This window comes from Pristis pectinata, chromosome 5 (assembly GCF_009764475.1).
Source record: "Pristis pectinata isolate sPriPec2 chromosome 5, sPriPec2.1.pri, whole genome shotgun sequence".
Classification (NCBI taxonomy): Eukaryota; Metazoa; Chordata; class Chondrichthyes; order Rhinopristiformes; family Pristidae; genus Pristis; species Pristis pectinata.
In genome coordinates, this window is record NC_067409.1 from 110,991,966 (window position 1) to 111,018,293 (window position 26,328).

At 40.0% G+C, this 26,328-nt stretch overlaps 1 protein-coding gene across 1 annotated transcript in view; it reads right to left on the reverse strand.

Moving 5' to 3' along the window:
* Window positions 1–26,328, reverse strand: part of cmc1 (C-x(9)-C motif containing 1) — a 55,557-nt gene that overhangs the window by 22,886 nt on the left and 6,343 nt on the right. The window contains exon 2 of the mRNA XM_052016190.1: window positions 12,052–12,144. Within this exon, the coding sequence (XP_051872150.1) occupies window positions 12,052–12,144 (93 nt within the window). The remainder of the gene's footprint in view (window positions 1–12,051; window positions 12,145–26,328) is intronic.

A 26,328-nucleotide genomic window follows, 5' to 3' on the forward strand; every position in this document is an offset into this window, starting at 1 on the left:
ATGATCTACCATGTTTAAGTGTTGCAAGTTCTCACACTTCTCAATGCATAGCACAGCAGACGTGATCTTTACTCTTAGAAGGTCATACAGTACTGCAATACAAGCAACACCCTTCTGTTTGCAGGGGAGTGTTGTTACCAATGATTGGATGCTCCAGTGATGGGAGAGGGATGGGAAAGTGCTCCTAAGAAACCTGGACAGGCAGATGGAGAATAATACTTGCAGGAGGCACTTTTTCGTGCCGAGACCCTCCAGAGGGATGTTTCCAGGGAGGTCTGCAAAAACAGTCTAGAATGATTTAAGGCTAAGAAGATTTGAAGATTTAAAGTGCACAATTTTAAAGCTTGCACTTTGGAGAAGCTTGCAATGCTGGCTCAGCCCACTCCTGTGTACAGAGGAAAAGTAGATGAAGTCTTCTCTCCCTGAGTATTGAGCTTTGTGGTCACTTCCCTTTTGCAGCAGTGAAAGTATTGTAGCACTTTGGAATGGTCCCAAGGCTAGGAAGCTAAGAATGATGACCTCCATAGGGTCAAGCGATCAAGGTACATACATACTCCATATTTAAGGATATGGAAGGTCAAAGGTATCAATGAGGACAAAGAATACAGCTCAATTGTTGACCCTTCAAGTAGCACAACTGCTTTCTGAATAAACAAGAACGTTTTTTTTAAAAGAGGTGTTGCTTCAGAGGTTGAGAAGATGGGCCAAATGAAAATGGGTGGGAGGGTTAATGGGGATTGTTCAGGGCGAGCTTAGATGGAGAACACAGAAAACATGGAGAAGGCTAATAAAGGCTGAAGGATGAAAGCTGAGTCAACGATATCACGCAAAGATACTTGTGGTGGGGGTTGAACTTGTGCAGCTCGAGACAAGAGCAGTGTGGGAGGGTGGGTGAGAAATTATTGGATTGGATGTGGAATATTGGGAATAAGGATTTTAAAAGACAGAAATGGAAAAAGGTGAAATGAATTAAAGAGAAGATGATCTCAGAGATACTATGGAGGGAGTGAACCGTGTACTCTAATACCAAAGGGCATTCTCCAATTGTTCCAATTCTGGTAGGGAACAGACTCAAGAATGTGAAAGTAGAGGGTAGATTCAATAAATGAAAGGAATTGCCATGTTTAATTAAAAGACAGAACTTAAACAGAGGAACAGGCAGGGAATAGAGGGATACAGACCAAGTGCAGGCAGATGGGGTTAGTTAGACTGGCATCATGGTCGATGCAGACATGGTGGGCCAGAGGACCTGCTCCTGTGCTGTACTGTTCTATGTTCTATCAAATGCAATCATCTGAATCAAGATTATGATTTGATTCAACAAAATGATGAAACCAAGAAGCAGTTTCTTGTGAGTGGATGATCTATTCAAGCAAAATGCGAAGGCAAGGTTGATTGTTGTTCCACAAACAGAGTCCAAAATGAGTGATAATTGGTATAATAATGTTGACCAGGTTACTCTGAAAAGGTTTACAACAGTTGAAAATGGAGCAATTTAGATTGCTGTTCATAAGATCCCAAGAGGTGGCTTCCAACAGAAGGCCAAGGGAGACAGGATTAAGGCAAATCTGAAGGAATTTTCTAAGTACATTAAGAATAACCAGGGAAAAAATAGCACCCATTAGGGGCAACAGGGCAATCTGTCCAATGTGGAGACACAAAGTACAGGTGAGATCATACCTGAATAGATATTCACAAAGGAAACAGACTTTGTCATTGGAGAATTCAGTGAAGGGGAAGGTGAAAGTCTACTGCAGGTCTCCGTAAATAAAGAGGAGGTACTTGATGCCTTGGCAGACTTAAAGATGGATAAATCCCCAGCACCAGATGGGATTTATCCTAGGCTGCTTCGGGAGGCAAGGGAAGAGTTTGCTTGTGCTCTAAGATTTTTAAATCTTTGCTGGACACCAGATGACTGGAGGACAGCAAACATGGACCCCCTTTTCAAGAAAGGCAGCAGGGAAGAGCCTGGTAACTAAAGACCTGTGAGACTAACATCAGTGATAAAGAAGATACTGGGGGGAAAAAATTGAGGGAGAAGATTAATGATCATTTGGAAAGACAGGGACCAATCAGAGACAGCCAATGTGGCTTCGTCAGGAGCAAGACCTTCTCTGACCAATTTGACTGAATTCTTTAAAAAGGTAACCAAGTGTATCAATGAGGGCAGTGCAGCAGATGTGATCTACATAGACTTTAGTAAAGCCTTTGACAAGGTCCCACAGGGTAGTGGTTCATAAGGTTTGGGCTCATGGAATCCAGGGCAAGTTGGCAAACTGCATCCAAGTTTGGCTTGGCAGTAGGAGACAAAGGGTTTCAATGACAAAGGGATGTTCAGAGGGTTATTTTTGCAATTTGACGTTTGTGACTAGTGACGTGCAACAGGGATCGGTGCTGGGACCCTTGCCGTTTAATATACATTAATGACTTGGACGGTCAGTAAGTTTACAGATGACATAAAGGTTGGTGGAGTTGATGACAGTGTGGAAGGTATGCTGCAGAGAGATATTGACATTTTAGTGAAATGGGCTGAAAAATGGCTGATGGAGTTTAATTCTGACAAATGTGACCTGATGCATTTTGGGAGCACTAATAAGGCTAGGCTGTACACCATGAATGGTGGGGTCTCAGGGAGTATCGAGGGAAAGAGGGACCTCAGAGTACATGATCCATGAAAGTGGCAATGCAGGAAGATAATGTGATTTGGAAGGTATATGGGATATTGACCATTAGTCGGGGCAATGAATGTAGAAGTTGGGAGTTTACGTTCCAATTTTATAAAACCTTGGTCACGACTCAGCTGGAGTACTGAGTGCAGTTCTGATCACCATGTGTACGAAGGAGTTGATAGTACTGGAGAGGAAATTCACCAGCATGTTGCCAGGGATGGAGCAGTTCAGTTATGAAGAGAGACTGAAGAAGTTGGGTCTGTTCCCCCGGAACAGAGGTCATGGGATATGATTGAGGTATAAAAAATTATGAAGGGTAATAGATAGGCCACACTGTAGCTAGGCTAGACAGTGGATAGGCTAGACAGTAGATAGGCTAGACAGGAGGAAATTTTTCTCCAGACTAGCATTTGCAATCTCGAGTCTCCATTGAATTCAACCACCCACTTTGAATCATGGAATCATACAGCATGGAAACAGGCCATTCAGACCTTCTCATCCTCATCGACCAATGGGCACCCTCCTGTATTAGCCCCATCACCCAGCACTTGGTCCATATCTTTCCATGCCTAAGTGATTCAAGTGTTCAGCTAGACATTTCCTAACTCCTGGCAGCGACCCAGCTTCAACCACTCTCTCAGGCAGTGTATCATCCTTACCTTATCATTACACTATATAATGGATTAACTCCTTGGGGTTAAAACTATCCACATGTATCACAATGCTTCAAAAATATTTTAGCTGCAGCAAAGTGGTCCAGGACATCCTGAGGCCAAGAAAGGTGGATACAAATGCAAGAATTCATTTCTTCCCTTTCTATGTTAAGTTTTATTATTACAGGGAGTTAAGCCAAATAAATAGTGCAGTGATTTTTTTAAAATGCACAGAGTCATACTTAGATGATTCCTGAACATTCAAGAGACGAGGCACACCTTGCATTTCACTGCTCCCCTCCTTTGGATCAGCTACTAATCAGAATGGGCCAAAGGTAAAGACAGGATTGCCAAAGAACATGGTTGTTTTCAGTGATTCATCGACACCCTCAATCAAAAGAGTAACACCCTTAGGCAACTGACATTATGCCTCTTATATCATGGAGGAAATGCTGGACTCTAGGTGAAGTCTAAAAAAATTTGCTCCTGCTACCACTACCAATTTCACACAAGGGAGGTATAAGACATAGTTGGGATGTATTAGTCTGCCTGCTGCATTACTGAAAATGGAAGGAGGGCTAAATGCCTTTCTCAGGCAGATTACATTTTTTTTTATACAGTTATGCCCTGCTGTTTAAAGCATTCATAATAAATGATGTGGTTTTATCAGAAAGAAGATACCCCAAACACAAAGATTCTTTTCAAAAAGTCTTTGTTCTACGTAGAACATTTGATGTTTTATACGTCATTAAAATGGTACATAACTTTTAAATCAATTTTTAAACAGATAATTCTAAAAATGAGTTGCAGGTTTTCCAAAATACAGTTTATTCTTGAACTTAATTCTCATTCTGATCAGTGACACCCTATTGTTGTGAAACCCTGCATTAATGAATTTGTCTTTAGAAACATGTTGTTAGCAAATGCTCCACATGACAGGAGGCCCCTTTTGCTTGTTAAGTGGAGCCGGACTACCTCTCCAGACTTGATTGGTGAGGAAGCATGGTTCCTAAAAACAAGGCTCAAGACACAATACATTCTGTCTTTAGCTCCAGAAGGCACTGTCTGTTGGTACATAAGCAAAACTGTTTAGAAGCTAGTCTCCCAATAAGCATCAGATCATTAAAGCATGGTAAAATAGCTCCAAGCTATGAAAGGAAATAATAATCAATGCTTCCTAAAAAAATGAGGGATGCATGCTGCAGCATATAAACACACTGCTGCTTTAATTACTCATTTCACTTCTTCTCTATTATGTGTTTGCTTAATCCATCAGATAATGACTGAGGAATAATCATTGTAAAACAAGCTCATTAACAAATGGTAATCAGTAGACAAGAAGCTAAGTCCATTTTGCTGAAATATCATATGGTAGCAGAGTTTTAGTTTATGATATTCTTGTTTTTAATTCATAAACAAAGTCTAAATTGTCACCATTTTAAACAACCAAGTATCTTTTAATTCAACCGATTTGCACTAATGTGTGAATTTTAATGATGCAAGAAGAAAAAGATAAACTTTATATCAAGTAATAAAACACATTGATTCAGAATACTGAATGCAGTGTTTTTCTCATTTAGCACTGACATGTTTCCATATTATCAGTGACATTTCAATGTATGCAAAGTGATAAATGGGCAAACTTTGGGTGAGTTCTTCCACTATGTATTTCAAAATTTCCTTTTCTGAGAGTTTATAGTGCTCTTGATTATAATCAAATAATGGCAGCAGGACAATATTGCTATTACTATATGCAATCAGAGTCTGGGAGTCACTTAATGAAATAATAACTTTTGAAATGTTAAAATGTACAAATAATTTACAAAGCAAACAACTGGCAACTGCCTCTGTAAATACTTAAGGTTGAAAATCTTACGATAACAAATTATGCTGTTGAACTCCTAGGTCTTTAAGTAGAAGATGCATTGGTGAAAAAGTTTAAAATAACAATAAGCTGTCATCAAAACTCCAAAATATTTTAAGAAGTTTACCTACTAATAAAAACTCTGGGTTTACTCAAAAAGAATTACTGCTGGCTGGTAAGGTACTAACATTTGGAAAGGTATATATTACACAGCAAAAGCTATTTGACATTTACAATGCCACCACAATCATAGCTTCTAGATTGATCAAGGTTCACTTAACATCACTGAATATCTAATACTCTCAGTCTATTAATTCTTACCTGATGATGAAGAAGATATTCAAACTAAATCAGCTCTCCAGTCAAGTAGAAAAGGATATTTCTTATCTTGCTTTTAAATTAGAAAATAATAAAATATCTCCGTGTTTGGTATGGCTTGAGTGGTGTTTTCTATTCTAACTTATCATAGCATGCATAAAGCTTCTTATTACAAGACTCGAGATTAATTTGAAAAAGAATGAAAGACCAGAAGAACAGATTAATTTGATTGAATACAAAAACAGAATTAAGTTATTACATTCATCATACAAAAAGCCAATGCAGAAAATTAATAATGAATTCAACACAGTGCTTATGAGAAATAAAATTCATGTAAATAAAGCAACTTCATGATTGTCAGCCATTCTAGTTTTGTGATACCTAATCAGCATTCTGTGGAAAAATGGCAGAAAGAGCATTGATTTTGATTTATTGCAACACCTTTCCTTTCTCTAGATGAAAATGTCAATATGAAAAGTCAGCAGCAGCAGTGATTAGAAGGAAAGTAAAAGCCATGACTTTTCTTCATCTGCTGAAGGACAATAACCAATGGGGGAAATAAAACATACATCTTTTTTCAGTAAGTAAAACCGTTTACTGACAGAGAAGTGGTAGTTCCAACCCCAAAATTTAATGCGGTTACCACTGGAAGAGAGTTAAGGATAGTTTAGGGTTTGGTAACAAAGGGAAAAGAAGTAACACCTTCAAAGTTGAGATCAAATGGTATAAAATTTAAAACGAACATTGCAGCAGTCTATGAAACCTTTACAGCTTGAAATGAAATTTCCATTTATAATCATGCTATAAATGCTTGCCTGGATTAATTTACCAATTTTAGTTAGAACTTACAAAACCAACAGGTTCTCTCATGCCTTCCTAAACCTTGTATCCTTTCATTTTATATATTCAGTAATTGGCAGCAGAAAGCTGCAGTGAGTTGAGCTGCTGCCACACAACTTCAGCAATCCAGGTTCAGTCCTGACCTCCAGTGCTGCCTGTGTGGACTCTGCATTTTCTCCCTGTGACCATGTGGGTTTTCTCCATGAGCTCTAGTTTCCTCCCAATCCCAAAGACAAATGGTTTGGTAGGTTAAATGTCCAATGTAAATTGCCCCAGATTTGTAGATGAGTGGTAGAATTGGGGAATGTTGACAGGAATGTGGGGTAAATTTGGAAACACAACTACCAATATCCAAACTTGAAATATTTTATTTGCTCTAGTGAATCTGTTCTACAAAGATATAAGACGTAATCCAGAATGGTGATGGAGCAGTTCTTGATAAAAGTATAATAGTGAGTTCGACAAAGTTAGTTGATTAGGCAGTTTTCCCAATTCTGGCACACATCAATGAGATGAAGATTGCTGGGTTGACTGGCTGGTTTTGATTTTGTCATATTTAGTGTTTTAAGTGATAATGGGAGATCTATCTGGTCCTATTGGAACAAAAGATAAATACAGGCACCAAAAGATAACCATGATATTAGAACTACTAATTAGCACCATTTGAAAATAACTCGTGAAAAAAACTTGGTTTCAGCTAATTTAAAAAAGAACATATCTTTAAAATACACTGCTATCAATGATCTGAAATATGTAGCCACACATTGGCTCAGAAATGCTTTGGCATCTGTGCGCCCCTAGGGGGCAACTAAGTTTCAGCTGTTTGCATTCTTTAATTTCACAAATTTTAATTCTGGACAGTGGCATACCTTAAAAACTGAATGAATTATTCAAACAAACAGCAATCATATATTGTACAAGTTCTGCAAATTAACACATGAAATGCATTATCACACTGCACATTAAAGAAATTAGACCAGCCTGGTATTTTGGAAGCTGAAAGAGAAGAGAGTGGGAAGGCAGCAGATTCCCTTGCCACTCACAGCCACACATTTATCTATGACTAGAAACTGAATGGTTTACTATTTCTTTCGTTATTCACACATTTGTTGCATGCAAGGGTTAGTATTTTAACAATAGCAGAATAATGAAAGAAGTGGGAAATGAATTTCAAAACATTCTACCAGTATAAGCAGAAGAAAGGCACAGACTTATATAATACTTTTCATGTATTACTGTTGTAATGTAGTGGGCATGATAGCCACTTTTAACATAGGAGGTTCCCACAAACAGCGGCATGATTATGAACAGATAATGGTAGAGGGGTTGCACTGCTTCTTAGTCACTCACAATTGTCTTAATATCCTCTCCTAACAATGGTCTGTTGCTTTGGAGTAAACACAATGCAGATTGTCGACATAAATTTGAAGCAGAACTTAAAGGAATACTGGCCATTTCATACTCACTTGTTGCTGACCTTCTGAAACAAATCCAGAGACACTCTGAGACACTTCGTGAAGGCTTCACCAACACATTAACAATGCTTATTCTCACATTTTTCATAGGATTTCACCGAATGCTACGCCACCTTCCAGGAATCACTGGGGGGGAAATTGGTCTTGTTCATGGGCAACATTTTAAGGTCCTCCTTGGTGCAAATGATGAATTGAAGAAGGATAAACTCAGGCAAAGCAACATTGGCTGCACCAGGAGAGATACTTGAGACAGTGAGGGGCATTCTATTCCCCGGAGAATCATCCATCCTCTTCTGGATCCCCTCCACCTGAAGATCCACGCCCAGAACTCTGCTCACTGTTCTCCGTTTAACTCTTGGATTTGTGTATCCTTATATTGAGCATCTCACATTGTTCAATCCTTCCTGTCTCTCATTTAAAACTCATTTTCTTTACTCAGCCCAAGTGATTTCACCCACTATTTCAATACATCAATGGTTATTGTCTTCTGACATCGCTGTTCTCCTATTTTACCTGGTCTTTCCCTCCACAAACTCATTTATTCATGGCCATCCCCTTATAACCTCACATGGCCTCACTGCTCCTGCTGTGTCAACAAAGTATTGCCTTTTCATGTTTTACTTGAATCCACTCTTTTCTTATACTTGTCTTCTTAATATACTATTTGAATCAATCAAATGATGCTGACTGATCTTCTTTATGCCTTACTAATATCAACAAATAATACTGCAACACTGTGAGAATGTTACTGGACTAGTAAATCAGCAGGCTGCTCAGAGAGCATCTCGTAATTTAAAGTGCCATGTCATAGTGAAGTTTTCTTCCAGGACCATCAGCATTGCTGGTCCTTGAGCTTATATTGAGCTTTGTTGGAAAACTCTGAAAGGCTAGAGGCCTTGCCAGCAATTTTGATGACAATGTTTGGACTGGTCATTGGTCGGCAGAGTGCTGTAGGTTCAAAATGGGGTATTTAAAGTAAATGAAATAAAGAGGTAAAATTAAGACAGTCCACACCATGGCAGCAATTTGTGAAGTGTAGATTCAGAAAGTGTAACAGGCCAGAGGGAGTATCAGGAATTCAAAAGAAGGGAGGATGATTCCTGGCCAAAAAAATGAGTACAAAGTTGAAGGCAACAGAAGAAACACTCCGAATCTATTTAGATTACAATGCTGTGACTTCCGCTGAGGACTGATGTTTGCAGACCAAAGCACAAAAGATCACAAGAAATAGTGAAAACATGGCAAGGGGCAGGAGAGGTGTGACCAGAGGAAAGTGAAGGGAAAGAAAGGTCTGGAGAAGTGTTGGAATTCAAGAGTTGTTGAGGAGTTGTATGATGCTCGAGACTGAAAGGAAGGAGGGAAAAAAGGGTGCAGAAAAGGGTGAAATGGAATAGTGGACTTGGACAGCTTTGTTAAGTTGATGTTACTGAAGAGACTATGCAAGAGCATGATGCATTGGTGTATAGTATTAAACATGGATCTCGGGATGTGACAAGAACAGTGATTTGAGAAACACTGAATATCTCAAAGCTTTTGGTGGATCTAAATGTAAACAATAGAACTTCAGTTACAATCTGTGTGGAATAAGTTGACACCAGATACATTCTCTAACTGCAGGCCAATTAGCCTAACGTATGTAGTGGGCAAGTTAGTGGGAAAACATGGACTTATTAAAAGATAATATCTGGCTACTGACTAAATTTTTTTGAGGAGTGAACAAGTAAGGCTGATGAGGTGATGCAATTGATGTTGTCTACACGAATTTTGATAAACACACCTTGCTGAATGATCAGGAAAGTAAATGCCTGCGGGATCCAAGTGGCAAGTTGGATAAAAGATTGGCTCAGTGGAAAAAGTAAAGGGTAACAGGGTCAACATAACTTTTCTATCATTAACAATAGAATTGAAAAATAGTATTTTAAATCTTTTCCAAGGGTGCAGCTTGACAGAATAAGCAAGTATAAAGCTTGTAGATGCAGAACAGATGAGGTGGATATGGAAGCACACAAACTGGAAAGGGAGGAGAGCAAAGATGGAGGTTGGGGGGGTGCCTTGCATAGGAGGATGACATCTCAGACAGAAAGGGTTTGTGGGGAAATGGAGTGGAGAAAGAGGCAGAGAGAGTGCTGGATGGGAAAGTGGTGGGGAAGGCTAGTAAAACAAAGGGAGGGGGAATGGGTGAGGGGTAGTAGGGGATGGAGGTTAGAAAGCATCCCAACATCTGGAATTGAGTGGGGGAATTTGTTTTTATTTCAAAAATAAACTTTATTCATAAAAAAATATATACACAAAAAGAAAAAAAAGTGCAGAACGTTTTATGTTCTTAGTGTCATTTGGTCAATGCATTCAATAGTGTTAATGTTTTTTCTTAAGTCACAGTAGCATTGCCACTCATGTGGCCCCCGGGACGATACACCCTTTCATTGTTTGAGGGGCTTCCCCACCTGACTCAATCCCTCCATGTCCAGTAGCAGGAGGACCCTAGACTGTGGTCCTTTCCCACAGAGCCTTTGCATTGGCTGCCCCAAGCTTTAGTGCATCCCTCAGCATGTACTCCTGCCATCAGGACTGTGCCAGTCTGCAGCATTGCCTTACGGACATCTCGCTGTGCTGGAACACCAACAACTTTCAGGCAGACCAAAGCGCGTCTTTCACCGAGTTGATGATCTTGACATCCGTCTCTGGGGTGTCCCTGGGAACAGCCTGTAGATCAGAGTCCTCTGCTATGCAACTAATTGGTATGAACCGAGACAAGGACCCTTGCATCCTTCTCCACACCCTCTTAGCAAATCCAAAGTCTGCAAAAAGGTGGGTCACTCCTCCCCAGTGCATTCATCTCAAGGGCAGCGTGCATTGGGAATGATGTTCCAACTGTACAGGAAGGATCTGACTGGGAGGACCCCTCTCACTGCCAGCCAAGCAAGGTCTTGATGTTTGTTGATGAGCTCTGGCAATGAGGCATTCTGCCATAAGATTTGGACAACTTGCTTAGGGAACCACCCCACCGTATCTGCAACTCGAGGGACAGGTAGAACCTCAGCACGCAGTGACACTTGGTCCCCACGTCCTTTGGTTCCACGCACAGCCTGATGCAGCCACACACGCAGGTGGCCATCAGAATGGGGGTAATGCTTGGTACACATTTGCTCCTGTCGTCCAGGCACTTGTGCAGCGTGGCCCAACAGACTCGTTCTATCTTGGATTTGGGTGGAGGAATTAGCACCTGGTAGAGGTTGTATAGGAGCATACAATAAGTTCGGGGTGAGAATGTGAATGGTAATCAGTAATGAATGAGCATTTTAAAGTAAAGCCAAGAGAAATGGAAGAAAGAAGGAGAAAAAGGAGTGTTATCATTGATTACTTTGAGCTTTACTGATGATTATCATGGCAGTTTTGGGTGAAGCATGTGTGATGAAAAATGGAGAGAGGAGTGTTTAGAAAAGGCAAGCTGTTATCACCAGATTCTATCAAGGCCTTGATGTAATTGGACAGTGTTCAAACTAAGGCCATGGATTACATAGATCTTACTCACAAATAATAGATACCCTATGGACTGTAAGGACAAGAAGTTTAGTGATGAGAAGTGTGGGGAGCTTCATAGGGAAGATTAGGAGGCCTTCAATCTCTTTACAACCATTCCCCCACCCGCTGAAAGACACAACTGAAAATGTTGAAATGCATTGAAGTTCTGATGATTTACATTTTCTACAGAAATGCCCCTCATCACCCAGGTCATGAAATTGCACCCGAGGTGTTGTATGCCGATTTGCGTGATTGTTAATCAGCCAAAAAATGGTTTCATGGATAGCTGCTGTACCGATCAGTTGTGTATAACTGTGGTGCTCAGCAAGCTTTTTCATAACTGCAGAATTATACTGCCGTGTTACATTTAAGCAAGGGTTATTAATGATCAGGAATTGGAATCTTGGCTGTTTTTTTTTGTTCCTCACTAGTCTAATTGAACTATACCACATCCAACTATCAGCCTGGTTGACAACAGCTAGCAACACAAACCAGGGAGAGAATCTAAAACAATTTAACCTGTATGGTTCACAATATCTATTTATAAACTTGGTTATTCAACTTTTTAATATTGTTGCTAAATAATGTGGTGTTGTTAAAACAGTAACATAATGAGTATTGCACCTTTTTTCACAACTACTACAGTTTGAATACACTTTGTGCATCCAACACTATCTCATAAATACAGGACCTAAAGAATAAATCATTACCTTCCACTTTATCTGAACAAAGTTCTTTGGCCTTCTCCCGTACCATTTTGGGGATAAGAACATCCTTCTCCACATGCCGCAATTGTTCCACCTCTGAAAAATAAAAATGGAAATCTTAATGGCTGCTGTGCAGAAAGCAGGCAGCAAATGAATGCTGGGATTTTTCCCGAACAGTCATATTTGCTGATTAAGCTGCTGTGTGATTCAGTGAATTGTAGAGTGTTAATTTACATATGGTGTCAATGCCATTTAGGAAATGAATCAGCCACCACATTGCCCATTCTATTAATCCCAACATTAACCATGCCAACAATTTCTTCTTGAATTGTATTTCCAACCCACCACCATTGCATCCAACCAAAAAACTCAACGAGTGCCAATGGCCAAAAAAAAAATCAAAGCATATATTTAATGAAATGATTAATGCTTTTTTTAAAATTATATTCAAAAGGGCAGGACTAAAAGAGAATTTCAAAACACATTAGGTAAAACAGTGTAGATAATTTTATCTATTGGGCAAAATATATAAATAAGAACAGAAACTGGAGTGCTGTGTGAACTACATGAAATAGAACTGTAGGATTGACATATCAGGCAGGCTGAATACAAAAATCTGAAATACATGAAGGTCATGGTTCTCAAGAAGAAACTTGCATGGTTTGAGTCCATGAGATGGACATTTGGAATAGGGTGGCTTCCTTACAGGAGTTGAGAAACCCAGAAGTGTTACCTTTGGCAGACAAGGCATGAAGGTAGGAAGAGCTAGATTTACCTAGTATGCATTCCAATTTACTTACCAGTTAAGGATAAAAAGGATGACACAGAGGGAGCTACCATGAGAACTATTAACATGTAATTTGACGGATAGAGCAGAAGACAGGTTTTCAGAGCTCTCAAACACTGGGACTGCTCAAGCAGATTATTTTTTTAAATTCATTTTTGCAGGATGTCAGCATTGTTGGCAAGGTGAGCAGTTCTCCCCATCACTAACTGCCTGTAAAAGGTAGTGGTTGTTCATGATGCACTGCAGATCATCAAACAAAGGTACTTTCACAGTGCTTTCAGGCTAGAAGTAGCCAAGATTCAGTGTCAGGTGCAATGAACAAACAGCAATATACTTCCAACTCAGGATGTTGTGTGACCTGAATTCGCTTGAGCTTGTTGTCCTTGCCATTCTTGGTGATAGAAATTACAGATTTATTTGCATTTAGAAAAGCAAGGACTGATTAGGGATAGTCAGCATGGTTTTGTTCGTGGGAGATCATGTCTCACAAATTGGACTGAGTTTTTTTTTGAGGAGGTGACCAAGAGGATTGATGAGGAAAGGGGACTGGACATTGCCTGCATAGACTTTAGCAAGGCTTTGACAAGGTTCTGCATGGTAGGCTGGTCCTGAAGGTTAGAAATCATGGAATCCAGAGATAGCAAACTGGATGCAAAACTGGCTTGGTGATAGGAGGCAGAAAATGGTTGTAGAGGATTGTTTTTCAGATTGGAGGCTTGTAACCAGTGGTGTGCCCCAGGGATCGGTGCTGAGTTCTTTGTTGTTTGTAATATATATTAATGATTTGGAAGAGAATATAGATGACATGATTAGTAAGTCTGCAGATGACACCAAAAGTGGTGATATAGTGGACAGTGAAGAAGGTCATGTAAGGTTACAACCGGATCTAGATCAACTGGGAAAGTGGGCAAGGGAACGACTCATGGAATTTAACTCAGACAAATACAAAGTGATGCATTTTGGGAAGTTAAACTAGGCCAGAACATAAACAGTGAATGGCAGGGCCCTGGGGGTGTTATTCAATGGCGAGACCTTGGTGTAGAAGTACATCATGGCAATGTAAGTAGACAGAGCAGTGAAGAAGGCATGAGGTATGCTTGCCTTCATTGACCAAGGCATTGAGCATAGGAGTTAGGATGTCATGTTATAGTTGTACAAATCGTTGGTTAGGCTGCAGTATTGTGTGCAGTTCTGGTCGCCATGCTGTAGGAAAGATGTGATTAAACTAGAGAGGGTGAAGAAAAGATTCACAGGAATGTTGTCTGTGTTATGTACCAGCAACAATAGAAACACAACTCTCTCTCTCTCTCTCTTCATCTCTCTGTGCAACAGCCAGTACACTCCAGTTATGGTCTTTGTTTTCACTTGCAGTGGTCAGATAAAACCACACACACACTACTAGACTACTGTCCAGGTGCCTTAAAGGGACACTCACCAAGTAGCAACCTGGCTTGTAACACCTCCCCCCAAAAGAAAAATTTTGATCTGCAAGAGCAAAATTTTTAACTGTGTATACAATTAGTAAAGCAATGCGTTACAATGATCATATTACATGATTATAGACCAGAAAAAAAAATAACATTGGTAAAGATACATTTCAAATTTAACATCTGGAAAGGCATATGCCGACTGCCTTCAATACGAGTCATCATGAGATCACACTCTTGCAGAATTAAACTCCAATTTAACCATTCTCTAACATATACTCAATCTCTTGATCAACGAGTTTACTCTTTTCTACTTTCATTCAATATGGGTGTTGCTTTATTGGTTCTGCATCTCCAACATCAACATCATGATAAGCCACTGGAGTTCTCTTTCGAACATCAGGGAATAAATCTCAAAATTTTAAAATTAACTGCTTCACTCGCTGTTCTTGCTGAGGTTGTAAATGAGCCAACTTTTTTTCCAAGGTTTTTCAACACATCTTCATTCGACAGTCTCACTGACACCATGTTTGGTCTAACACGGCTTTCAGAATCAGCTATTGCCACAACTGTAGATTTTTCATAATAAGGTTTAAGCATGTTTACATGACAGAGCTGTGTATATTTTCTCCGATCAGGTGTTTTGACTACATAATTTACTTCACTAACCTGAGACTCAACCTCATAAGGACCATGAAATATTGCTTGAAAAGGATTTGTCCAAATAGGGAAAAACACCAAGACCTTATCTCCCGGTTTGAAAGTCCTTGAGCGGGCCTGTTTATCATACCATGTTTTCATCTCACTCCCAGTAGCTATTAAATTTTCTCTTGCTAATTGGCAAGCCCTCTGCAATTGGTTTTTAAATTTCATAACATAATCCAACAAATTTAAATGCATGTCTCCATTAACCCATTGTTCCTGTAATAATACTAAAGGTCCTCTAACCTGATGTCCAAATACAAGTTCAAAGGGACTGAACCCTAAGGATTCTTGCACTCACTCCCTTACTGCAAACAAAAGCAAATGAACTCCTTCATCCCAATCCTTCATGTTTTCAAAACAAAAAGCCTTAAGCATATTCTTGAGAGTGGAATGGAATCTTTCTAAAGCTCCTTGAGATTCTGGATGGTACGCAGTCGATACAATCTGCTTAGCTCCCAGCTCATAAACTAACTGTTGAAACAGCCCTGACATAAAATTACTTCCCTGATCCGATTGAATTTCTTTAGGCAAACCAACTAAGGTAAAAAATTTTAAAAGAGCCTTTGACACAATCTTGGCCTTAATATTTCTGAGTGTTATTGCCTTGGGAAATCTAGAGGCTGTACACATAATGGTTAACAAATACTGATTCTCAGCCTTAGACTTTAGCAATGGGCCAACACAATCCACAATCACCTTTGCAAAGGGTTCACCAAATGCAGGAATAGGCTGCAAAGGAGCCACAGGGGACTCTGATTAGGTTTACCTACCATCTGACATGTGTGACAAGTCCTACAAAATATCACAACATCCTTTCTCACACTAGGCCAAAATAATTGTTTCAAAACCTTTCTTACAGTTTTATTCACACCAAGATGACCACCTAGGGGCATACTATGGGCCAGGCTTAAAATCTCATTCCTATAAATTTTAGGAACCACAACCTGGTAAACAACTGCCCATTCCTCACTAGCAGGAATATCAGGAGGTCTCCACTTCCTCATTAACATTCCATTTAAAAAATAATATCCAACTGGCACTTTTTCAATCTCATCACTTGCAAGTGCTTTTTCTCTCAATTCAGTAAGCTCAGGGTCTTTTGTTTGCTCCATTATAAATTCTTTTCTGGACAGAAACAAATCTTTACACTCGGACTCGATACAAGGATTTTGATCCTCAAGTGAAGACAGAAAAGTCTCTGACAAGTCATCTTAACATGAATCCTGTTTTGGGCTATCACAGGGAACAAAACCAGGCTGCACAGGACTATCTGCATTGGCCAATTCCTTAGCCCTAGCTCGAGTCACTGCACAGGATGGATAAACATCTGAGTCGATCTTTGACTCATCAATAATTGGTTTGGTCGTTGGCTGTACCACAGGGACAACTTTACCACCTGCAAGGTCATTCCCTAATAACAAAGAAACTCCTTCCACTGGTAAACTAGCTCGTCATCCTATCTTAATAGGGCCTTCTACTAACTCTTGACTTCAAAATTACCTTGTGCAGAGAAACAGACACAGTGTCACCTGTAATGCCTCACACTAGATTTACCTCACCAGTAGCAGTCTCTGCACCAAAATTTAAAACACTGTCTAACAAGATGGATTGGGAAGCCCCAGTATCTCTAAGGATTTTCACTGGCACTTGGGGTGACCCATCTTTCACTGAGACAAAACCCTCTGAAACAAAAGAACGGAATTCATCCCTAACTCCATCCAACATCTCAGCATTTGCCTCTGGCAAGGACTGAGCTTTATCAGCATGTCCAGAACCCTTTTGATTTTTAATTTCAAATATTTGCAAACAAGCATTTGGCACTGCCTCCTTTTCTTTCTTTTTCTTCAAAAGGGAACAATTAGCTGTCACATGACCAGGTTTCTTACAATAATAACAAGTACGTTCAGCAGGTTTCTCCAGCACTTGCTTCCGATCATCCTTCTCCTTTATACTACCTCCCAATTTAATCTCTGGTTTACCTGGATTATCCCTATAACTGTTTTGGAAGGTCTTAGTTTGTCCCCACTTAGACCTACTGTATGAGTTAAAGCAAACTCGTCTGCCAATCTAACGGCTAGTACGCGCCAGTCATAGTCTTTGTTTTCACTCGCAGTAGTCAGCTAAAACTACACACACACACACACACACACACACACTACTACACTACTGTCCAGGTGCCTTAAAGGGACACTCACCAAGTAGCAACCTGGCTCGTAACATCTGCACTGAAACTTTTGAGTTATAAGGAGAGATTGGATAAGCTGGAACTCTCTTCCCATGTGCAAAGGAGACTGAGGCCAAGAGATTTACAAAATTATGAGGGGCATGGATAAAATAGAGTCACAGTCTATTTCCCAGGGTAGGGGAGTCTAAAACTAGAGGCACAGGTTTAAGGTGAGAGGGGAAAGATTTAAAGGGAATCCAAAGGGCAAATTTTTCCACAGAGTGTGGTGGGTATAGCTTCGTGGTCTGGCATATCCCTCACTCTGCCAATACAACCAAGCCTGGTTCAATGAAGTGCTAGAGGAGGTAGTAAAGGCAAGTACAATTACGAAGTTTAAAAGATATTTTGACAGGTACATGAATAGGAAAGCTTTAGAGAAGTATGGACCAAACATATGCTAATCACATTTGCCTAGAGTTAGACTGAAGGGCTTGTTTGTGTGCTGCATTACTCTGACTCTATGAATTTGGGAAATGCTGAGGGAGCAGCATAGGTGAGTAATTATGGGCATTTTGTAACTGATGCACATTCCTGCTAGGATTGCCAGTGGTGGAGGGATTGAATACCTAGACTGGCGATTGAAGTACCAATCAAGCAGGCTGCTTTGCCCTGGGTGGTGTTGAACTTCTTGAGTGTTGTTGGAGACGCACCCTTCCAGGCAAGTGGAGAATTTCCATCACACACCTGACTTATGCCTTGTAAATGGTGGAAAGGCTTTGGGATAGAGCAGGCCAAGTTGAGAACGACAAAGCTGCCAGACTAGGTCTGTCGCAGGTAATGAATAAACCAGCATGAAAAAATTCACCCTGCCCTCACCTTGTTATACATGTCTGTTCTTAACAGCATGTGAAGGATTGACCAATGCATTGTGCTTGTGAAATGGATTGTGCTTTGTGCTTGGGAGTCTCTTCTTCCCAATGAGGACACTCCTTATTTTGTTATGTTACACTACCATCCTGCTAAATGATATAGACTCTGAACAGTAAATGCATCCCATCAGGATCTTTAGCTTCATGGCCTGGCATATCCCTCACTCTGCCAATACAACCAAGCCAAGGGATCAACTCTGGTTCAATGAAGAGTGTAGGCATACCTTAAATGAGATGCCAACCTGGTGAAGCTGCAACAGCATGCAATAGGCAAAGCAAAGCAATCCCACAGCACCAATAGATCAGGACATGGTTCTGCAATCCTGCCACATTTAGTCACAAATGATGATGGACAACTAAACAGTTAATGTGAGGACATTACATCCCCATTACCAATGATGGAAGGTCTCAGTAGGTGAGTGTCAAAGGCAAAGCTGAAGCATTTGCAACTATCTTCAGCCAGGAGAGCCAAGTGGTCTGTGACCTAATTATTGCCCAACCAGCACTTGCAACCACCTATAAAAGTGATGGAAGATGTCCTTAAAGTGCCATCATGCAGGACAGTCACCAAAATCCTGCTCACCAACATAAGTTTCACCAGAACCACTTGATTCCAGACTTCAGCGTAACCTTGGTCCAAATATGGGCCAAAGAGTTAAGTTCCCCTTTTAATCAAGACAGCATTTAACTGAGTGTGCCATCAAGCAGCCCTGATAAAACTGAAGTCAATGAGTATCAAAGGGAAAAACGTTCAATGGCTGGAGTCATACCTAGCGCAAGGAAGATGCTTGGAGTTGTTGCAGTTTAATTATCTCAGCTCCACAACATCACTGCAGAAGTTGCTCAGAGAAGTGTGCTCGGCTCAAACATCTTAATCTGCCTTCTTAGTCATCATACAACCTGCTCATAATTGCACAATGTTGGATTCCACTGACACCTATTCAGAGAATGGAGCCTTCCATTGCTGCATGCGATAAGATCTGAATAACATTCAAGCATGGGCTGGAGAGGCACAAATAATATGCACACAAATGTCAGACTATGAACTTGTCCAACCACCTGGCCTTGACATTTGAATGGCAATATTGATGCCGAGTCTTCCAACATAAACAACTTGACCTGAAACTCAACTGGACCAGTCACGTAAATACAGTACCTACGAGAGCAGATCAGAAGGTGGGTACACTGTGGTGAGTGACTCACTGCCCGACACTCTACCTGCCTGGATGAATGCAGCTGCAACAACATTGCAACACCATCAAGGGTAAAAAAAAGTCCACTTGATTAGCATCCTACTTAACAACCTGAAACAGTCATTCCATCCCCATACACTGGTAGTAATAGTGGTGGACTCTGCCCAATACATCACGGGCACACCCCTCCCCACCATCAGTAGTATCTACAGGAGGCGCTGCCTCAAGAAGGTAACATCCATCATCAAAGATCCCCACCATCCGGGCCATGCCATCTTTTCGCAGCCTCCATTGGGCAAGAGGTATAGAAGCCTGAAGTCCCACACCACCAGGTTCAAGAAAAGCTACTTTCCTTCAACCATTCGGTTCTTGAACCAACCAGCAAAACTCTAATCACCACTACAGTCTAGGAACACTATGACCACTCTGATCACTTTGCACTAAAATGGACATTTTTTTTGTTCCAATTGTGTTTTTTTCTTGTAAAAATTGAGTATAATTTATGTTTAATTTATGTTTTTCTTGTGAATGCTGCTTATAATATGCTATGCGCCTGTGATGCTGCTGCAAGCAAGTTTTTCATTGCACCTGTGCATACACGTACTTGTGCATATGACAATAAACTCGACGTTGACTTTGACTGAGGCTACATTCTATACCATCTACAAAATGCCCTGCACTTACTTAATAAAGACATTTTGACAGTGTCTCCCAAAAGCACAACCTGCACCCCAAGATGGACAAGGGCAGCAGGGGCATGGGATTACCTTCACCTGCAGGTTCATCTCCAAGTCACACATAATCCTGATGTGGATATATATTGCTGTTCTTTTAATGGCACTGGGTCCAAGTCCTGGAACTTCTTACCCAACTGCATTGCGGAAGTACTTTCACCAGAAAGACTGCAGAGGTTTACCACAATGTTCTCAGGGGTTAGCTGGCCTTCCCAGCAACACCTACAACTGAAAAATGATTTTTTTTTTAAAATGCCCTGTAGAAAAGGAGCTATTTAAGAATAAACAGCCATTCTTTATATTATAGAAAATATATGTACCATTTATATTGCTCAACTTCAAATTAACAAAAATAATATGAACATAAGTTACTGTGAAGGTCTTCAGAGGGACCAGGTTTGTGTTTGCATTGATACTGCTCAAGATTTTTATTTCTCATAACAAGAATGATAGTATTTTTAATTCAGACTGCTAATATTAAAAAAAATGCTCTGTCCAGTAAGGATTATAATGTTTCATTTAGCAGTTTGAGAATATGTTAAGTGATCCAAAATTGAACACATCCTCAAACATAAATGTAACTGGTCAAGTTAGGCACAATCACAGTTGTGTAATCTTACTTAAAGGAGTGACTTAGTGCATTGCTGCTCAATCAAATTAGACTGAAGGCTTCAGTGATGACAATGAAGAAATACAAACCCACCTTTTAATGAGTTCACCAGTGAAAAACACTAAGAAAGTAAAAGTAAAATAATAAAAGCTGAATCTTAAAAAATAGAATATACTTCAATTTCACTAGAAGCTGGGAAGGATCTGAAAGAAAAAATTGTTTCAGCTGAATTAGATTGAACAAACCCATTTAAGCATGTGCCTTTTTCTTTCATATTGTGATTAGTCTGCTCTGCAAATCCTGATGGAACATTTCATAGAACTCAAGTTTATCAACACTTAATCATCACTCCTAATCAAATTTTCACCCTTCTTGGTACGGAATTTATTGCACATTTTGTTCTGAAGAAGATCTGTAATCTGGTTAAAATAGATTCTGACTATATTCAACCCAAATAAGTGTTCAGCTTTTGTGTAAAATGTTTACAGAGAGGTAACATTCGATGAACAGTGAAATAAATTTGTTACAGAGATTTATTTAAAGTTATAACTGGCCTGGAATCCTCAACAACAGAATTAATTATTAGCCAAAATAAATATGCAGTGGGCATAAAGTTCAATTTTTAACTGCAAAAGTGCTATGGCAACTAAATTACTGAATATATCCATGGCTGAGCTGGTTTTGCCATCATCTTCAAGAAAGGAGACAAGTCCAACTGTGGTAATTACTGAGGGGTCTCCCTGCTTCTGCCACAGGCGAAGCCATTGCAAGGATCTTCCACAACTCCCTTCTCAGTGACTGAAGTTCTCCTCCTACCAAGAGATAGAATGAACTTGATTTTCATCATGAGACAATACAAGAGAGCAGCACCAGCCATAGTACGTAGCCTTTCTTGACCTCACAAAAGCCTTTGATTTTGTCAACCAAGAGCGATTATGGAGAATACTTCTCAAATCTGGCTGCCCTCATAAGTATGTTATCTAACCGTTACATGATTTTATGCAAGCTATGATCCTAAATCATGGGTCCAAATCTGACCCAATCTCAGTTTGGACTCAGGTCAACCAAGGCTGTGTCACTGCTCCAACTCTCTTCTTAATCTTGCTTGCTGCAATATTACACCTCATCTCCAACAAGCTTCCAGCTGGAATGGAATTAGTCTACAGGAAGAGCGGGGAAGTTGTTCAATCCTCATCGTTTCCACTTCAAAACCAACAACACCCCAACCTAGTATGCAGACAATGACTATATATGTCAACACTTGGATGCCAAGCACTAAGTCATTGCTTAGTCCTTCACTAAAATGTACAAAAGGAGTGGTCTCACACTAAACATCTGGAAGACAGTAGTCCTCTATCAACCTGACCCTGCTACACAACACTGTCCCCCAACAATCAAGTTCCATAATGAAATGCTAGAAAATGTGATCACCTTCCATATCTTGGGAGCAGTGACAGCAGACATCAATGGCAAAATTCAGAACCACATCCAGTCCACCAGCTCAGCTTTCACTCAACTGAGGACATGGGAATTCAAAGGTAGGACCTCAAACACAAAAGAAAGTTCATTCTCCTTTGTGCTGCAGTGATCCCTGCTCTCCCAATATGCTTTGGAGTCATGGACAATCTACAACAGATACCTCAAAACACTAAAATATTACCAACATGGTCTTCACAAAGCCTACAAATCAACTGGCAGGAAAAGGGAAACAACGTCAGCGTCCTTTTCTCGTTCAATACTCGAGCAATAACATAAGATGATACAAACACTCAACAGATTAGCATCAATCAACTCCAATGGGTGGACCACATTGTCTGCATGCCTGACATAAGTGCTCCATTCCAGCCTCTATCAGGGAAGGAGATTATCAAGACAGTAAAAAAAGCTACAAGGATGTTCTTTGTCTTTTTGAAAAAATGTAACATCCTCAACAACTCATGGGAAATGATAGCCCATGACCCTCAAAATGGAGAAAGGGCATTCAGGAGGGCTGAGCATATGGAGCTCATACTCAAGGAATGGGAGTGCACAATATCACAAACTATCCAACCGCCTGCACTGTCAATCACCATCTGTCCCACCTGTGGCACAGTCTGTGGCTCTCATACAGCAACCTTCAGACAACTCAAAACCCATAGAACTGAATGGAAGCAAGACATCCTCAATCCTTTGGGAACAGCTGAGGAAGAAGAGTCCAAGATCAGATCAGCCATGATTTTACCGAGTGGCAGAGCATGCTCCCATTTCTTATGATCTAATAAAAGGCAACTAGGCCAGGGAACGGAGGCAAGTATAACACAATTAACAAAAGAAATGTGTAGCTCTTTTCATCAGGGTAGAAGTAAATGCAAATTACAAAAGGAAATTTCCTGTGAGACCATGTCTCACAGGAAATTCTGATTTACAAAGCTTCTGATGAATGATAATGCAAATAACAAACTCATATTTACATAGTGCTTGTCACATTCTCACAACTGCACTTGATAGTTAAATAAATGTAATTACTGGTATTGCATAGACAAACATGGTGGCCAGTTGTTGAACACTAAGGTCCAACAAACAACCCTGAGGTGAACTATTAATCCAGTTTATTTGTCCATGTTTTTGAACTGAAATAATGAATGCAGAACTATGCGTTATTGGATCCAAGTAAAGCAAGTGCAATTTAATGGAGGCTTAAGATGCAAGAACTACATTTATTCTTGAACAACATTAGTTTATTAATTCTATCTATCTATATATTTATTAGTCACATGTACATCGAAACACACAGTGAAATTAGTCTTTTTGAGTTACTGAGAATGTGCTGGGGGCAGCCTGCAGGTGCCAGCACTCTTCAGGTGCCAACAAAGCACACCCACAGCTCTGAATCTGTACGTCTTTGGAATGTGGGAGGAAACTGCAGCACCCAGAGGAAACCCACGCAGCCACGGGGAGAACGTACAAACTCCTTACAGACAGTGGCGGAACTGAACCTGGGTCACTGGCACTGTAATAGCTTTATGCTAACCATGACACTACTGCGCTGCATGAACAGGATCAAAAACACAAGAGGCTACAGATGCTGGAATCTGGAGCAACAAACAATCTGCTGGAGGAACACAGCAGGTCAAGTGAGACAAAAGGAACTGTCAGTGTTTCAGGTCATAACCCTGTATCAGGATAGCAGGGCTATATACAAGGCGTAATATCCCATTCATAGTTGCAATTGAACAAACTATATATTGTTTGCAAGAAAAGGCTCCTAGCAAACTTCTAATAAAATACACAACTCAGATGTCCTTCTACTACGATACTTCTCTATTGTTGAACTTATGGCCGTATTGTGCCAAATTATTAAGCTAACATTTAGCAAAAATCAGTCCTCGCTACTCAAATTCTAAATCCTTAAATGCAGTGATATGGCAATCAGCCAAGGTTAAATACTCTATAAATCATTATATCATAAAAACGAATTAATATCACAATAGTAACTATTGATCCTGAAGCAATGATCAATGTCAGAGCATCCAGCATATCAAATAAAGGGAGTGTCTCACAAATGTGCTAAATGCTACCAAACATAGTAAAAACTTGGGAACACAACAATTTAGTCATTTAACCACATTTGTAAGGCTGCACCCAAGAAAATATATCGTTAAATATAGACAGCTTCCTGTGGCTTTTTTTGACATTTAATTATCTGTCTTGGCATCAAACTGTCGTTATCCTAGCAGCACCAGATTTCAGAAGGAAGTCTCTTCTTTCTCTTGCATTAAGCTAATCACACAATAGCTTTCTATGAATCTTCTCAGCAACACTCTTCCTTGGAAAAGAAAGTGCAAAGGAAGAAATGTAAAATGTTCATAATTTATTCAAATACTTCTCAGCATATCATTTATTTACAAAGAAACTATAACTTCTAACTCAGTGGAAACCTGCTTTTAAAAACAATAGAAAACTTGCTGTTAAAAGCAGAGGAAAATTTAAAGAAATTTTCTCGTAAGAACTAAAATAATTTTAAATCCCTTAGATTTACTATCTTACTGCCAAATGTTATATTCTGAAAAGAAAACTTAAGACTGGGGCTTTCCACGTTTTACTTACTGACAGCATATTTTTAAAAAGTTGAATGGATCGCTGTCAAGATGTGTCCAAGAAGTTTCAATTCTTAACTGGAATGTTATAATTAAGCACACTGTCTCCTTGCTACAAAAGGAGTGATCCACTAACATAACTATAAGCTAAATGGCACAATTTGGCCCAGATTTTGCTGGTAAATGCAAGTCCAGGACTTCCATACATGTGTGGTCATGCAATAGAACCAAATACACTCATTGTCGGTTAGTGGCGTAGCTTTCAACATTCTCCACCAATGGACTCTTGAAACCCAGTGATGGAACTGGATCTTGCTGACACTCTCCAGATCAGCACTTGGATTCTGTGCTTGATTCGACCTGACAATCGTGTTGATTTTGAAAAGGTTCTTTATTTATTTTTTAAGTAATTTTTATATGTTTCTAAATGGTGCAAACTGTCAATAGAATATGGAGAAATTGTAAATCTAAGGATAGAATTGGAGATGACCCCCATTCCAACCCCCATTAAAAAACCTTTTATTTGTCTTTTACTAAATGAGGATTAAGAATGAAACATAATGAGGGCTTAAAGCCAAGAAGAAAATTTACATGGTCAACAGATCTCAATTTGAACTTTAGGTATGACAACTTCTGTATATTGATTGTTGCTACTACATATTACAAATGGTGAAACCTTACAACAAATCAAACTACTAAGTGCATTATCAACAGAGAATGGACAAGTTTTATAACATCTCAACCACTCCTGTTCAGAGTTTTCTTGATTCAAAGATCAAGACCTCAAACCCAGTACAAGCTCATGGTTTACTGAATAGTAGTGATCCCCACCAATTCATGTAAACTTAGAGACATGAACTGTTCATAGCAAGCACCCCAAGGAACAACAAACAATCTGCTGGAGGAACTCAACAATTCCTCAACAACATTGACAATTCCTTTCCTCCCACGGATACTGCTCGACTGCTGAGTTCCTCCAGCAGATTGTTTGTTGCTCCACATTAACATCTGCAGTCTCTTGGGTCTCCAAGCACCCCAAAGACATTGAAGAGGTACCATTAATGTTGTCTCTACAAATTTCTCCAAATCCACTGGAACGATAAGCAAACTAGTGCCAGTATCCTCTACTAGGCCAACATACCCAGCATTAAGTTTCTGTTGGGAAGACACATTATTCACATGGTCGACGCTACATCCAGCATTGTACTACAGCTCTGCATGGCAATAGATTTCATAGAGGACAGATGAATAATTCAAGGATGTTCCCAAAGCCTTCTTAAGTAAAATGGAAATGCCCATTGTCTTATGAAAATCCCTGGCCTGTGACTGTTCAAAATGGAGGAGCATCCCAGACAGCACTGAGAATCTCAATTCCTTTTATTAGCAGTACACTGAAGCTCAGTAAAAATGATGGAAGGTGTGTAATATCTCTTGTACCACTCAATCACCACTTCTGTTGAGCACCTTCCGTCCCACCTGTGGCAGAGTCTGCAGATGGCATATTGACTTCACCAGACACATCAGAAACCATGGAGCTTGAGTGGCATCAGGTCATCTTTGACCCAAGGTACTGCACAAGAAGAGAGAATCGTGGCCATTCAACAAACTTCCTGCAGAAGGAAGGAGGTGCCTTCAGAGAACAAAGGAAGAAAACT